General features: G+C 41.1%; 1 protein-coding gene across 1 annotated transcript in view; it reads left to right on the top strand.

Moving 5' to 3' along the window:
* Positions 1–14,239, top strand: part of ADCY4 (adenylate cyclase 4) — a gene marked incomplete at its 5' end in the record, with an annotated part of 51,826 nt that overhangs the window by 10,427 nt on the left and 27,160 nt on the right. Inside the window, 8 exons of the mRNA XM_083377377.1 lie at positions 197–351; positions 509–620; positions 1,683–1,810; positions 6,394–6,552; positions 8,875–9,004; positions 10,221–10,403; positions 12,528–12,559; positions 13,880–13,966. Of these exons, the coding sequence (XP_083233503.1) occupies positions 197–351; positions 509–620; positions 1,683–1,810; positions 6,394–6,552; positions 8,875–9,004; positions 10,221–10,403; positions 12,528–12,559; positions 13,880–13,966 (986 nt within the window). The remainder of the gene's footprint in view (positions 1–196; positions 352–508; positions 621–1,682; positions 1,811–6,393; positions 6,553–8,874; positions 9,005–10,220; positions 10,404–12,527; positions 12,560–13,879; positions 13,967–14,239) is intronic.

Genomic DNA, 14,239 nt, shown 5'->3' with positions numbered 1-14,239 from the left:
GCTCTGTCAGTGATTGAGAGATGTTTAAGATCTGAATGAACAGCAGAGAGTGGGTTAATGCTGCCTCCACCTGAGATCAGTTCTACATCTACATCTGTGAGAAGGTTCCACAACTACATCAGTTCTACATCTGTGAGAAGGTTCCACAATTCATTCCATTGATGCTTTTTTCTCCCCATCTTCTTTTTCCTTCTAGGAACATTTGCTCCTCTCCATCCTTCCTGCTTACATTGCTTTGGAGATGAAGGCTGAGATCATTGAGCGGCTCAGGGATGGAGGCCAGCCCCAGCACCAGCATGAGAGTGCCAACAACTTCCACAACCTTTATGTCAAGAGGCACCAGAATGTCAGGTACTTAATTTAAAGGCATCAGCCATATGGAAGATTGCTAGGTGGGACTTTTATGGTTGAAGGAAGAGAAGGCTTGTGAATTTGGAGGGGTTGCTAGTCCTCCCTGTAGACAATGCTTTGAAGCATTTCTCTTTTTTTTGCCTTTCTTCCCCCTTAGCATCCTCTATGCAGATATTGTTGGCTTCACACTTTTGGCCAGTGAATGTTCTCCCAAAGAGCTGGTGTTGATGCTCAATGAACTCTTTGGTAAATTTGATCAGATTGCCAAGGTGAGTAATGGTCTCCCTCCAAATAATCAGCTAATCCACAAATATTATGCATGCCTTGGTTACATTCTGTCTTTGGCTACCTTTGGAAAGTATCTGGAAGTGACAATTGGTGCAAAATATGCACTCGGATTTAGATATCCTATTGATACCCTTGTTGTTATCCTACATGATGACCTCATGGTGAGATGCGTGGTAAACCAACCAAACGCTTGAACTCCAAATTCTGTGCTGGATGCCAGTGGTTTTCCTCAGCACAATTGCAAATACAGGTAGTTCTCGACTTACAACAGTTCATTTAGTGACTGTTCAAAGTTACAATGGCCCTGAAAAAAGGGCTTATGACTGTTTTTCACCCTTACAATTGTTGCAGCATCCCTGTGGTCACCTTGAATCAAAATTTGGACATTTGGCAACTGACCCATGTTTATGACGGTTCCAGTGTCCTACGATCAGGTGATCCTTTTTGCAACCTTTTGACAAGCAAAGTCAATGGGAAAACTAGATTCACTTAGCTGTATGGCTAACTTGACAACTGTGGTGATTCACTTAACAAATGTGACAAGAAAGATCATAAAATGGGGCAAAATTCACTTAACAAATGCCTTACTTAGCAAAGGGCTTAAAATTTTGGCCTCAATTTTGGCCATAAGCCGAGGACTACCTGTACTGATTTTTTAACCAGCTTGGGCTACACTAAAAATCTTCTCTCGTGTTATGAACCTGCCCAATAATTAAGAACTACAAGAGAGACTGTTCTGTAGTTTTCCTCACTGTCAGATGCCAACCCTTCTTCTAAAGCTTTATTGGGCTTCCATTTTCTCAAAATTTAGAAAATTTGTAAATCTGTAGACCTGTTATTCTTGGTGGTCTTCATGCCTACATTATGATTAATTTTAATATGTGGATTATCTTCTTAGATTCTATTTTCATTCTCAAGTTTGTTTGTTAACTACCCTGAATCTACTCCAGAGTGATCTATAAATCAAAATTGAATATTCTTCTTGCCAAGGTGACCAAAACGGTGGCTTTAGAATGGAATTACATTTCTGTTTCTTCCCCTAGGATAATGAATGCATGAGGATCAAGATCTTAGGGGATTGCTACTATTGTGTGTCTGGATTGCCTGTATCTTTGCCGAACCATGCCCGGAATTGTGTCAAGATGGGCCTTGACATGTGTCGGTCCATCAAGTGAGTATGAGAGCTTCTCATATTGACAATGATACTTTTAGGAAGGACAACATCTAGTTCTATACAAGAATGATCTTAATGTCCCTGATAATCACAATGAGGTGGTCACTGACCTCGAGCCACACATCCTAGAATGTGAAGTAAAGTGGGCCTTAGAAAAGCTGAGCAACAACAAAGCTACTGGAGGTGACAGTATTCCAGCTGAGCTATTCAAAATTTTAAAAGACGATGCAGTAAAAGTGCTACACTCAATTTGCCAGCAAATTGGGAAAACTCAACAGTGGCCACAGGATTGGAAAAGATCAGTTTACATTCCAATTCCAAAGAAAGGTAGTGCCAAAGAATGTTCAAACTATCGCACCATTGCATTCATTTCTCATGCTAGTAAAGTTATGCTTAAAATCCTACAAGCTAGACTCCAGCAGTATGTGGATCGGGAACTACCAGAAGTACAGGCAGGATTTCAAAGAGGCAGAGGAACTAGAGATCAAATTGCCAACATACACTGGATCATGGAGAAAGCTAGAGAGTTCCAGAAAAACATCTACTTCTGCTTCATTGACTATGCTAAAGCCTTTGATTGTGTGGATCATAACAAACTGTGGCAAGTTCTTAAAGAGATGGGAGTACCAGACCATCTTATTTGTCTCTTGAGAAACTTATATGCGGGCCAAGAAGCAACAGTGAGAACTGGACACGGAACCACTGATTGGTTCAAAATTGGGAAAGGAGTCTGGCAAGGCTGTATACTGTCGCCCTGCCTATTTAACTTATATGCAGAGCACATCATGAGAAAGGCAGGGCTAGATGAATCAAAAGTTGGAATTAAGATTGCCGGAAGAAATATCAACAACCTAAGATATGCAGATGATACCACTCTAATGGCAGAAAGTGAAGAGGAACTAAAGAGCCTCTTGTTGCAGGTGAAGAAGGAGAGTACAAAAGTTGGGTTGAAAGTTAACATTAAAAAAACCAAGATCATGGCATCCGGCCCTCTCAATTCCTGGCAAATAGATGGGGAAGAAATGGAGGTAGTGACATATTTTATTTTCCTGGGCTCCAAGATCACTGCAGATGGGGACTGTAGCCAAGAAATTAAAAGACGCTTGCTCCTCGGGAGGAAAGCCATGGCAAATCTAGACAGCACACTAAAAAGCAGAGACATCACCCTGTCAACAAAAGTGTGTATAGTCAAGGCTATGGTCTTCCCAGTTGCAATGTATGGCAGTGAAAGTTGGACCATAAAAAAGGCTGAGCACCAAAGAATTGAGGCCTTTGAACTATGGTGCTGGAGAAAACTCCTGTGAGTCCCTTGGATTGCAAGGCGATCAAACCGGTCAGTTCTAGAGGAGATCAACCCTGACTGCTCTTTGGAAGGCCAGATCCTAAAGCTAAAACTCAAATACTTTGGCCACCTAATGAGAAGGAAGGACTCACTGGAGAAGAGCCTAATGCTGGGAAAGATTGAGGGCAAGAGAAGAAGGGGATGACAGAGAATGAGGTGGCTGGATGGAGTCACTGAAGCAGTAGGCGTGAGCTTAAATGGACTCCAGAAGATGGTAGAGGACAGGAAGGCCTGGAGGAATGTTGTCCATAAGGTCGCGATGGGTCGGACATGACTTCGCAGCTAACAACAACTTTTAGGAAGGACAACATCTAGTTCTTTTGGTCAAGGAAAAGCCTTTTATTGTTGGGGAGACTCAGCTTGAAATCTCCACTCCGCCATAAATTAAGACATAGAATAGAATAACAGAGTGGAAAGGGACCTTGGACGTCTTCTAGTCCAACCCTTATACCATTTCAGACAAATGGTTGTCCAATCTCTTCTTAAAAGCTTCCAGTGTTGAAGCATTCACAGCTTCTGGAGGCAAGTTGTTCCACTGATTAATTGTTCTAATTGTCAGGAAATTTCTCCTTAGTTCTTGATTAGTTTTCATCCATTACTTCTTGTCCTGCCCTCAGGAGCTTTGGAGACTAGCTTGACTTCCTTCTTCTTTGTGGCAACCCCTGAGATACAGTAACTATTTTTAATTAAGTTATTTTTAATTAGACAAAAATATTTTGCAAGGATGTGGTGGGAGTGACATTAGAAGAGCCATCCTAAGTATGAGGGGAAGATCAAGTTGTAAACATAGCAAGAAAACCACACTTCAAGTTACGAACAACTTGTCATTTTTGCTATGACAAAAGAGGCACATTATTCAATACATGATGGCAGGTTTACTGTATTATTTAACTTTAATTTAATTTAAGCACAAATGGAATTGAGGTAGTCCTCAACTTATGACTACCATTTGGCCCAAATTTCTGTGGCTAGGCAAGGCAGCTGTTAAGTGAATTCCCCCCATTTTACAACCTTTCTTGCCATGTCGTTGAATGAATCACTGCAGTTGTTAAGTTAGTAAAACAGTTGTTAAGCGAATTGGCTTCCTATTGACTTTGCTTGTCAGAAGGTTGCAAGATGTGATCACATAATCCAGGGACACTCTTAAATGTCATAAATATGAACCATTTGCCAAGCATCTGAATTTTGATCACATGACCCACAGGGATGCTGCAACAGTCATAAGTTTGAAAACTGGCCATGAGACACTCGTTTCAGTACCATTGTGACTTCAAATGGTCACTGAACAAATGGTTGTAAGTTGCGAACTAATGAAATGGAGCCTTTCAGCTGACTTCTACCCATTACTTTTTGACTGAAGCGATTCTTAAAATCACTTCAAAGGCTACTTGTGGTTATTGCCTCAGAAGAAGCTGTATACCACTCTTGAACAGGATTGGAAGTACCAAATATTGGGGTTGCTAGATACATATACTGAGGGCCAGTTTGTTGCCGTGAATAAGGCACTAGGCCACGGGTGTCAAACTCAATTTCATTGAGGGCCGCATCAGTATTGCGGTTGCCCTCAGGGGGCCAGGCGGGTGTGGCCTGGGTGGGCGTGGCCTACTGGGTGGGCGTGGCCAGCTCTACATCGTTCGCATCAAGGGTGCCTATGGGCAGGAGTGGGACAGATCTGAGGGTCTCTGGCAGGAGGAGGGTCTCTGGGCCAGGGCCAAGGCAGTGGGGGCCGTTCCCTCACTGTTTCCAGGATGGCTTTGCGGGCCTCATGAAACCACTTCGCGGGCCGGATCTGGCCCCCGGGCCTTGTGTTTGACATGTCTGCACTAGGCTATAACAGGGAGACTGTATGTTCTAATTTAGTCAGCTGGGTGTCCTTGGGCCAGTCACTCCCTCTCAGCATTAGGAAGCAGGCAATGGCAAACCACTTCTGAAATCTTGCCAAGAAAACAGCAGGTACTTCAGGCAGTCACCAGGAATCAACAATGAATCATAGGTACATACAGCCAAACATTGTTATATCTTGCTAAAGACTTTCTGTTTCCAAGCAGGGATACAGAAAATTGTATGTCCTTCATTCCATTGGTTCCTGTTGCTGCTAATACTTGTAGAGTGCTATATCTCTGTCTACTTCCTGACTACTTATTAATCTACTGTAGATTGGTGTTTTTCATAGCAACTTTATGATGTGTGGACTTCAACTCTTGGAATTTCCCAGTTGGCATGCTGGGAAGTTCCCATATCTTAATGCTGTCAAGTTTGAAACAACCCCCCCCCCCCAAATCTAGACAAAAGTCTCCTTTGAGTAAGTGATGATGATGTTGTCACCGGCAGTTCCATGTTTTTATATACACAAGTAGTCCTCATTATACACAATTGAGCCCAAACTTTATGTTGCTAGGCGAGACATTTGCTAAGTGAGATTTGCCCCCTTTTTGTGATGTTTCTTGTCACAGTTGTTAAGTGAATCTCTGCAGATGCTAAGGTAACAACATGGTTATTAAATGAATCTGGCTTCCCCATTGACTTTGCTTGTCAGAAAGTCACAAAAGGTGATTGCTTGACCCCGGGACTCTGCAATTGTCAAAAATATGAGTCAATTGTCAAGCATCTGAATTTTGATCATGTGTCTGGGGATGCCGCAATGGTCGTAAGTGTGAAAAATGGTCCTGTCACTTTTTCCAGTGCCGTTGTAACTTTGAACAGTCACTAAATGAACTGTTGTAAGTCGAGGCCTACCTGTAATAGTACAGAAGTAGTTTGCCATTGTTCTAGTCTGGATTTTTCCCCCCTATGACTTTATTTATTTATTTATTTATTTAATAATATTTATATACCGCCCTTCTCCCGAAGGACTCAGGGCGGTGAACAGGGCAAGAATAAAAATACAAAGTTACAAAAATTAAAAATGGATGAAATATATGCCCACTAAAAACAGTCAATACAATATTAAAACCCCAATAAAACAACAATAAAAAACCCCACCTGAGCTAAGATTTCCAACTAAAAAGTAAAGGTAAAGGTTCCCCTGCACGTACGTGCTAGCCATTTCCGACTCTAGGGGCCGGTGCTCATCATTTCCAACTATGAAGTCCAATTCTGCTTAGGTTTTGGATATCAGCCTGCATTGACTGGGTGCTGCTATCTAATGAGCCATGAATATATAGAAACGTTTTAGGAACTTGGCTTAGATTGCTTAATGAAATACAACAACACTGTGTTAGAATTTGTTTTTCCACAGGAAGCTGCGTGATGCCACCGGAGTGGACATCAACATGAGAGTTGGAGTCCATTCGGGAAATGTCCTCTGTGGGGTGATTGGTCTCCAAAAGTGGCAATATGATGTCTGGTCTGATGATGTGACATTAGCCAATCACATGGAGGCAGGAGGCGTGCCAGGGTGAGTGGAAACAGAGGGTGAGCTGTGCGCTCCTGACTATCACAGAAGGTGTTTATGTCTGTGGCTTAGCTTTGAATGTGGGCTCTAGTGACTCAGATTCAGGTATCTGTGAGCAGGGCAAAAGAGGGGCAAGTGACACCCACAACATGATGGGGTCACGATGCGAATAATACAAATTGTGCACCGTATTTTATGATACACAGGTAATCACTGTGGTTTCTACCGGATGCCAATTACATGGAAACAAACTGCAGTGAGCATTCCAATTATGTTTGTGTGCTTTTGACCATGGTTTTGTGGATATTCTCAGTCATCCAAGTCATAGTTGCCTCAAAGGTGCTTTTTCAAAAGGCAACTAGACTTTTTTTTCTTCCTGACGAAAGCGAAGAAAGTGTTGCTAGTGAATAAGGAAAAAAAGGAAGCCAGTTAAGCATCATTGTTAGTGGTGTTTTATTGTGAAATGGAAAACTCTGGTTCAAGTATCCCCCCACAGTTTCTGAGGTCCAAAGCCCAATCTATCCTGTTATTATACAGATATTGTCATTTTTACTGTGGGCATATTGGCACACATTAAAAATGAAATTCAGTTGCCTACTGTCAAAAGTGTACACATACCTTAAAGGTAAAGGTAAAGGTTCCCCCGCACATGCATGCTAGTCGTTTCCGACTCTAGGGGCTGGTGCTCATCTCTGTTTCAAAGCCAAAGAGCCAGCGCTTGTCCGAGGACCTCTCCGTGGTCATGTGGCCGGCATGACTAGACGCCAAAGGCGCACGGAACGCTGTTACCTTCCCACCGGAGTGGTCCCTATTTTTCTACTTGCATTTTTACGTGCTTTCGAACTGCTAGGTTGGCAGAAGCTGGGACGAGTAACAGGCACTCACTCTGTTACGCGGCACTCGGGATTCGACCCGCCAAACTGCCGACCTTCTGATCGACAAGCTCAGCGTCCTAACCCACTGAGCCACCATGTCCCTCTACACATACCTTACACACATATAAACATGCTATATACAACATATGAATATACCTACACTCTTCCATATAAATATATATAAATATTAATTACTGCCCATCTTGAATACATAGCGGAATGGACACTGATTAATATTTATATGCATTTATATATACATGTGATTGCTTTGGAGAATTTACCTATGGAAGAATTCCTGCTCCAACACATGGTTCCCTTGGAAAGCTGACCTCATCTTGGGTTAAAAGGACCAACCCTGGTCTTTTTGCAGATACCAAGAGTTGGAAACAGTCTTCACCTACTCTATCCTTCTTGATATATTTGAACCCAAACATCTCCATTCTACTCCTTGGATGGGTTTTCTCTCAGGGACCCCCCTAAAATAATTGGCTTGAAGTAGGGAAGTGAGGTGATCCTTAACCGTTGTTTTCTGAGATAACCAAAGGAGAAGAAGTAGATGTATAGAGTGTTCTGGGAATAAAATGAAAGACGGCTTGTTGCTTACAGTTTCTGAGCTTCCCAAAGAAAGGTGAGATGAAGATGTAACTACCATCTCCATCCCATCTCCTGGTTCCATCCACGACCAGGAGTGGTGGTAGTAATATGGTCTTGATGAAAGACAGTGAAGATAGATACAATTGATGAGAGGATGGGAGTCATCTGATTCTGGAATAAATAACTAAATGTCCAGTTTTAGGATCTGCAAGGATTGTGGATTCCCACCCACCCCTACCCCACACCCAGAACTCAAGGCTGTTGATCTGACTAAAGTTTATAATCAGATTAAAAGAATATTGGTTATTTCATTGTAACTGTTCCAATAAAATAAACTATTATTGTCTTTTCAAAGGCATTTGTGTATCTGCTTAAAGGCAGTCCAGCAAAATGATTGAGAGCACCTATTTGCATTTCTCAGAATTAAACTGAAATATATGGGCAGTGCTGCTCCCAAGAGGAAAAAAGAAGAATTACACAAGCTAAAGTGCAAATACAGTACATAAAATATATGAGAGATATATCTTGAGTCAATCTTACAGAGATTTTATTTGACAAGTAGATTTGGAGATGACCCAACTAGATCTCCCTTTTTAATCAATTTTCCAGTTGAATCCTTGAATTGACTATCACCACACTGACCTGATGATTTGAGGTTTATTTGCTCATGCACATAAAGAGACTTTTTTTAAAAAAAATATTCTATTGGATAAATTAACTTTCAGAATTACATGGACCTAGTTCAGAGATCTAGTGATTCATATGAACAATCTGGTTTGGATTTGACTGTCAATGAAAAATAGATTCTGGGCAGTGAACAGTAATTTGTGGGCTAACTACTACATTTCCCTTTCAGAAGAGTTCATATCACAGAAGCTACCTTGTCACACCTGGGTGGAATGTACACTGTGGAAGAAGTTTGCTGTGTGCGAGACTCTTACTTAAGGGAGAACCGCATCAAGACCTTCTTAGTTGTGGATCCCAGAGTAAGGAGCTTCCAAATATTATTATAGCCCAGTAGATTAATTCTACATGATGCTTATATACAATGTCTTTGAAAGTTGCATGCTTTGTATGGAGAAGATCCCTATGTCACATTCTGGTCTTTGCAAGAAATCATAATTGGATCAAAATCAATGTTAGAGAGCTGCCATGGCATAACGATGGCTAGATGGAACCAATATCAAATTTAAGTTCTTACACAGAAGTTATTTTTATCAATAGGGTTGAATATTTTCCCAGTATTGTCTGCATCTTCTAAGCCAGACATGTCAAACACAAGGCCCGGGGGCCAGATCCGGCCCGTGAAGTGGTTTCATGCAGCCCGCAAAGCCATCCTGGAAACAGTAAGGGAACGGCCCCCACTGCCTTGGCCCTGGCCCAGAGACCCTCAGATCTGTCCCACTCCTGCCCAGGCCCCCATAGGCACCCTTGATGCGAACGATGTAGAGCTGGCCATGCCCACCCAGTAGGCCATATGCACTTTAGCCATGCCCACCCAGTAGGCCACGCCCACCCAGGCCACACCCACCCGGCCCCTGAGGGCAACCGCAATGCTGATGCGGCCCTCAGTGAAATTGAGTTTGACACCCCTGTTCTAAGCACAGTAAGGATGTTTAAGTATCTACAATTCTAAGGCAAGCCTCATTTTTTTAGGGACAGCTATGTATCTCTGAGGTTCAGCTGCTATTCAAAACCTTACAATTTCCAAGTTGGCCTCTGGAGACTAGATGTTATTAAACTATAAATCCCAGAATCCCCAATTAATCTGTTCAGTGATGAGGATACTAGGGACTGTAATTTAAGAATTTTCTGAAAGTCACACAGCTTATTCTTGAGTAAAATTATTGAGCAATAGGTAGTGGGACAACCTCATTCTAAATCCCAGAGAAATATTAGATACAAAAATAATCTGATTTTATGTATGCTACCTTGCTGGGAGATTCTGCATGGTAGTATTCTGACACCAGACTGAGCTATGGATCTCGCCAAAGGACCAGAAACCTTTTATTTTGCAACAAAGCCAGATGAGGTTCTTGGGGAATTTTATCACTATCACAGTGTTATAACCTGTCCTTGTGCAGCAGGATTATACCACACAGAAATCCATGCAAAACTGGAGGTAGACATACTTTCACAAAACAGGGTGGGATTTGCTACTCATGAACCTCCCTTGCATTTTTTTGTTTCTATGATGTTTAGGCTGAAGAAGAAAGCTCTAGGGACATTCTCTCACCTGCACCAGGTGAGAGCTTCATGATGAGGGCCTCTGTCCGGATGACTCGCTACCTGGAATCTTGGGGAGCTGCCAAACCCTTTGCCAACCTCAAACCTCTGGACAATCTCCCAGGAGAGTCACCAGGATTTGTTCGGAATAACTATTCGGTATGTCTAGCATGCTAGTTGTTTCTGACTCTAGGGGCTGGTGCTCATCTCTGTTTCAAAGCTGAATATCCAGCGTTTGTCTGAGGACGTCTCCATGGTCATGTGGCCGGCATGACTAGATGCCAAAGGCGCACGGAACGCTGTTACCTTCCCACCGTAGTAGTCCCTATTTTTCTACTTGCATTTTTACATGCTTTCGAACTGCTAGGTTGGCAGAAGCTGGGACGAGGAACAGGAGCTCACTCTGTTACGCGGCACTCAGGATTCGACCTGCCAAACTGCTTTACCTTTATGTCTAGCATGAGGAACACTTCTTTTGGCTACCCAACCTGGTCATTGTTCCATTCTTTATAACTTGATAGGATTGGCACAAAATGTAGGCAAACTTGTCTGTGAATTTCAGATTATTTTACATTTTAGTATACTCTTGGACACAGATATATTTGGACAACAAAGGTGACAAACAAGCAAGTCCTGGAGACATAACACCAGACATGTCTGACTGGCTCAAAGTTGACTCAGCCTTCCATCCTTGCAGGATCGGTAAAACGAAACAAGAGAAAGCCCAAAGTAGAAGCCAGAAAGAACCAGGTGCCACATTAGCTGGTTAGATGCTTGGAAGATTTTTTTTTAAAGATGAGTTCTAAGTGCCCATCCAGGTGCTACCTATATTATCTTTAACACTTAGTATAGTTTAAGAATGAGCAAAATATTCCAGGCATAAACAGCTTTCCTGACCAGCTTCAAGTTGACTCAGGTTTCTATCCTTCTGAGGTTGGTAAAATGAGGACCCAGATGGTTGGGGGCAATATGCTGACTCTGTAAACCGCTTATTAGAGAGTGCTGAAAAGTACTGTGAAGTGGCATACAAGTCTAATTGCTATTGCTATGTCACTAGAAGGAAAAAAATCACAAAACTGCATCTCACATTTTTTGGCCATGTCATGTGGGAGATTCATTAGAGAATGTAATTATGTTGGGAAGAGTTAGCAGTAAAGGAAACCAGGCTGCCAATGAACACAATAACTGGACTCCATCAAAGCTGACACACACCAGAGCATAGAAAACTTCAAAGCAGTGCAAGATTGGAAGATGTGGAGAGATCAGGCCCATAGAATTGTCAAGAGTCAGTCATAGCATTATCATCATCATCATCATCACATATATTACATATAAGAAATTAATGCATTGCACAATTTACAAAGCCAGTGATTTATATACCAACTACAAATAATAGGTAAAGGTAAAGGTTCCCCCACACATGCGTGCTAGTCATTTCCGACTCTAGGGGCCGGTGCTCATCTCCGTTTCAAAGCTGAAGAGCCAGCGCTTGTCCGAGGACGTCTCCGTGGTCATGTGGCCGGCATGACTAGACGCCAAAGGCGCACGGAATGCTGTTACCTTCCCACCGTAGTGGTCCCTATTTTTCTACTTGCATTTTTTACGTGCTTTTGAACTGCTAGGTTGGCAGAAGCTGGGACAAGTAACAGGCGCTCACTGTTATGCGGCACTTGGGATTCAACCCACCAAACTGCCGACCTTCTGATCAAAAAGCTCAGCGTCCTAACCCACTGAGCCACTGCGTCCCTTTTGCAAATAATACTTACTAGCAAAATTTAAAAAAAATGTTGAGAATTTTAGAAATTTTATAAGAACAGGTGAGGATAAAAGAAAGAAAAATGACTGAAAATTCTTAATTATAAACCAAATAACTCCAGTCAGTCAATCAATTTATGACCATATTGCTCAAAACTCTTTTTCTTTGCCCATTTGTTAAAAACACAAAAAAACATTCTTAATTCAGATGATGACAAACAAGAAAGAAAAGCAATCCATTACTATAAATTAAAATTTGTACTAAATTGGTGATGACTTTAAGCCAAAAATGTTATACTAACATAGGTCCAAACAGTATGTTCTAACACCTAAACTACTTCTTTAGAAACAAGTCAATTATAGCCAATCCTTACAATATTGAACATTTATTAATAGAAATGAAGCAATATTTTCCAGGTTATTAATCTGACATATACTACACAATTGTTAATTCTATTCTTACATTATCTTAAATGAAGAATGCCTGTAATGCATTGTGGTCCCCTTTTCTGTTTTTTTTTTCCCCAGGATATCTCTTTGGGGTCTTTGACAATGGAACGGTAAGAAGAAGTATTGGTTTTAAGCCAAATTTTTCCAGCTTGATGCCCTCCAGATAAATTGTGTAATCATAAATAACCTTCTCCAGCTAATGCAATACGTCTGGAAGAAATCAAGTTAGAGAAGATTGCTTTGTAGAGTGAAACAAAAAAAAATGGATTAGTGACCAAATAATTTGCTTTAAAAAGAAATTGAAAAAATCTTATGAAATGACACTCTTTTCATTTGTGTTGGGGATCATGATGCAATTTGTAGATTCTAGAGATGGAAAAGCTGGCAAGCTCAAATATGTTAATCTAACAGTGACACAAAGGAGAATGTGTAAGAATTACAAAGGATTTGTGGAATTGATAACAGGTATCTTGCAAGGCTTAGAGGTTGATAGGATGATCCATGTTTGCCCAACTCTATATCACAGAAGACTCAAAGATGTATAAAGAAATGTTAGAAAATTTAGTAACCAACATCTTGATGGACATGCTAAATAAGCTACATTTGTTTTACAGTGGAATCTGAGTTCTTCTATTAGCAATCTTTGTTAGATCATTCTGAACATGTTTCATGAAACATGAAGAATCTTCTAAGACTTCTTCTCATTTCCATTTATGTACTATGTTTCCCCCAAAATAAGATGCAACCGGAAAATAAGCCCTAGCATGATTTTTCAGGATGCTCGTAATATAAGCTCCACTCCCAAAATAAGCCCCACTTAAGATCATCAACCTCATTTCCCTGAATATAAACCCTAACTGGAAAATAAGACCTAATCCATCTTTTGGAGCAAAAAATAATATAAGACCTGGTCTTATTTTCAGGGAAACATGGTATTTATTCAGTTTATGTAGCCATCCATCTCACACATGTGGCTGTAACATCAGGGATGTTGAAGTAGTCTAAATGCAGAAGCTGCAAAAATTAAGTAGCTATTTTTATTAATATATGATAGCAATTTGGTTTATAACACATAGCATGTTCTCAAATAATTGATATATCAAATCTAGTTAGAGCTGGCAGATCTTGAAGAGCAGCTGGGTTGGATTAGCGCTTAAATGGTAACCATCAGGAGATGGCAAAACTTTAACCTAGACAGACAATCAGATATCTACATTCTGTGTGTGTGTGTGTGTGTGTGTGTGTGTGTGTGTGTACATACATATGTATGTAAGACAACTCACTTCTGTCTTCTCAAATTTAATATAGGGATACATATCATATTCCAAAGGATTCATCATATTAGAAGAAGTTTGAAAAAGTTTACCTCTTGTACCTTGTTTGAATTAAATTCTCAAGTAGCCTAGTTTCTTCTCCACATTGGATTTCAGGTGCCGTGCCCCCAGGAGTCCAGATGAAGACTTGGAAGGTGTGGATGAGAAGTTTTTCCAACTGATTGAACAGCTGAACTCCCAGAAGTGAGTTTTGTGGTCAATGAAAAGACAATCAAGAGTTTGGATTGGTTAGGTAAAAATGAAATCAGAGGAAAGATCCTCCTTAGAGGTCCTTAGAGATGAAAAATGTCTCAACTTTCTAACAGAGGTGTCAGCTCCAGAACAAGTAGTATCAAAAGATATTGTGTTCCATGACCCAAGCTCCATTCTTTCAACTTGGTGTGGAACTTTGTAAGGGGTGCAGTTTGCATCATGATGTTGCAATGCACATTTCCTCATTCCCTTATCATTGCAATT

Source organism: Vipera ursinii (assembly GCF_947247035.1).
Source record: "Vipera ursinii genome assembly, chromosome: Z".
Classification (NCBI taxonomy): domain Eukaryota; kingdom Metazoa; phylum Chordata; class Lepidosauria; order Squamata; family Viperidae; genus Vipera; species Vipera ursinii.
Note: the sequence above shows the minus strand (reverse complement) of the source record. Positions and strands in the feature narration are given on the sequence as shown.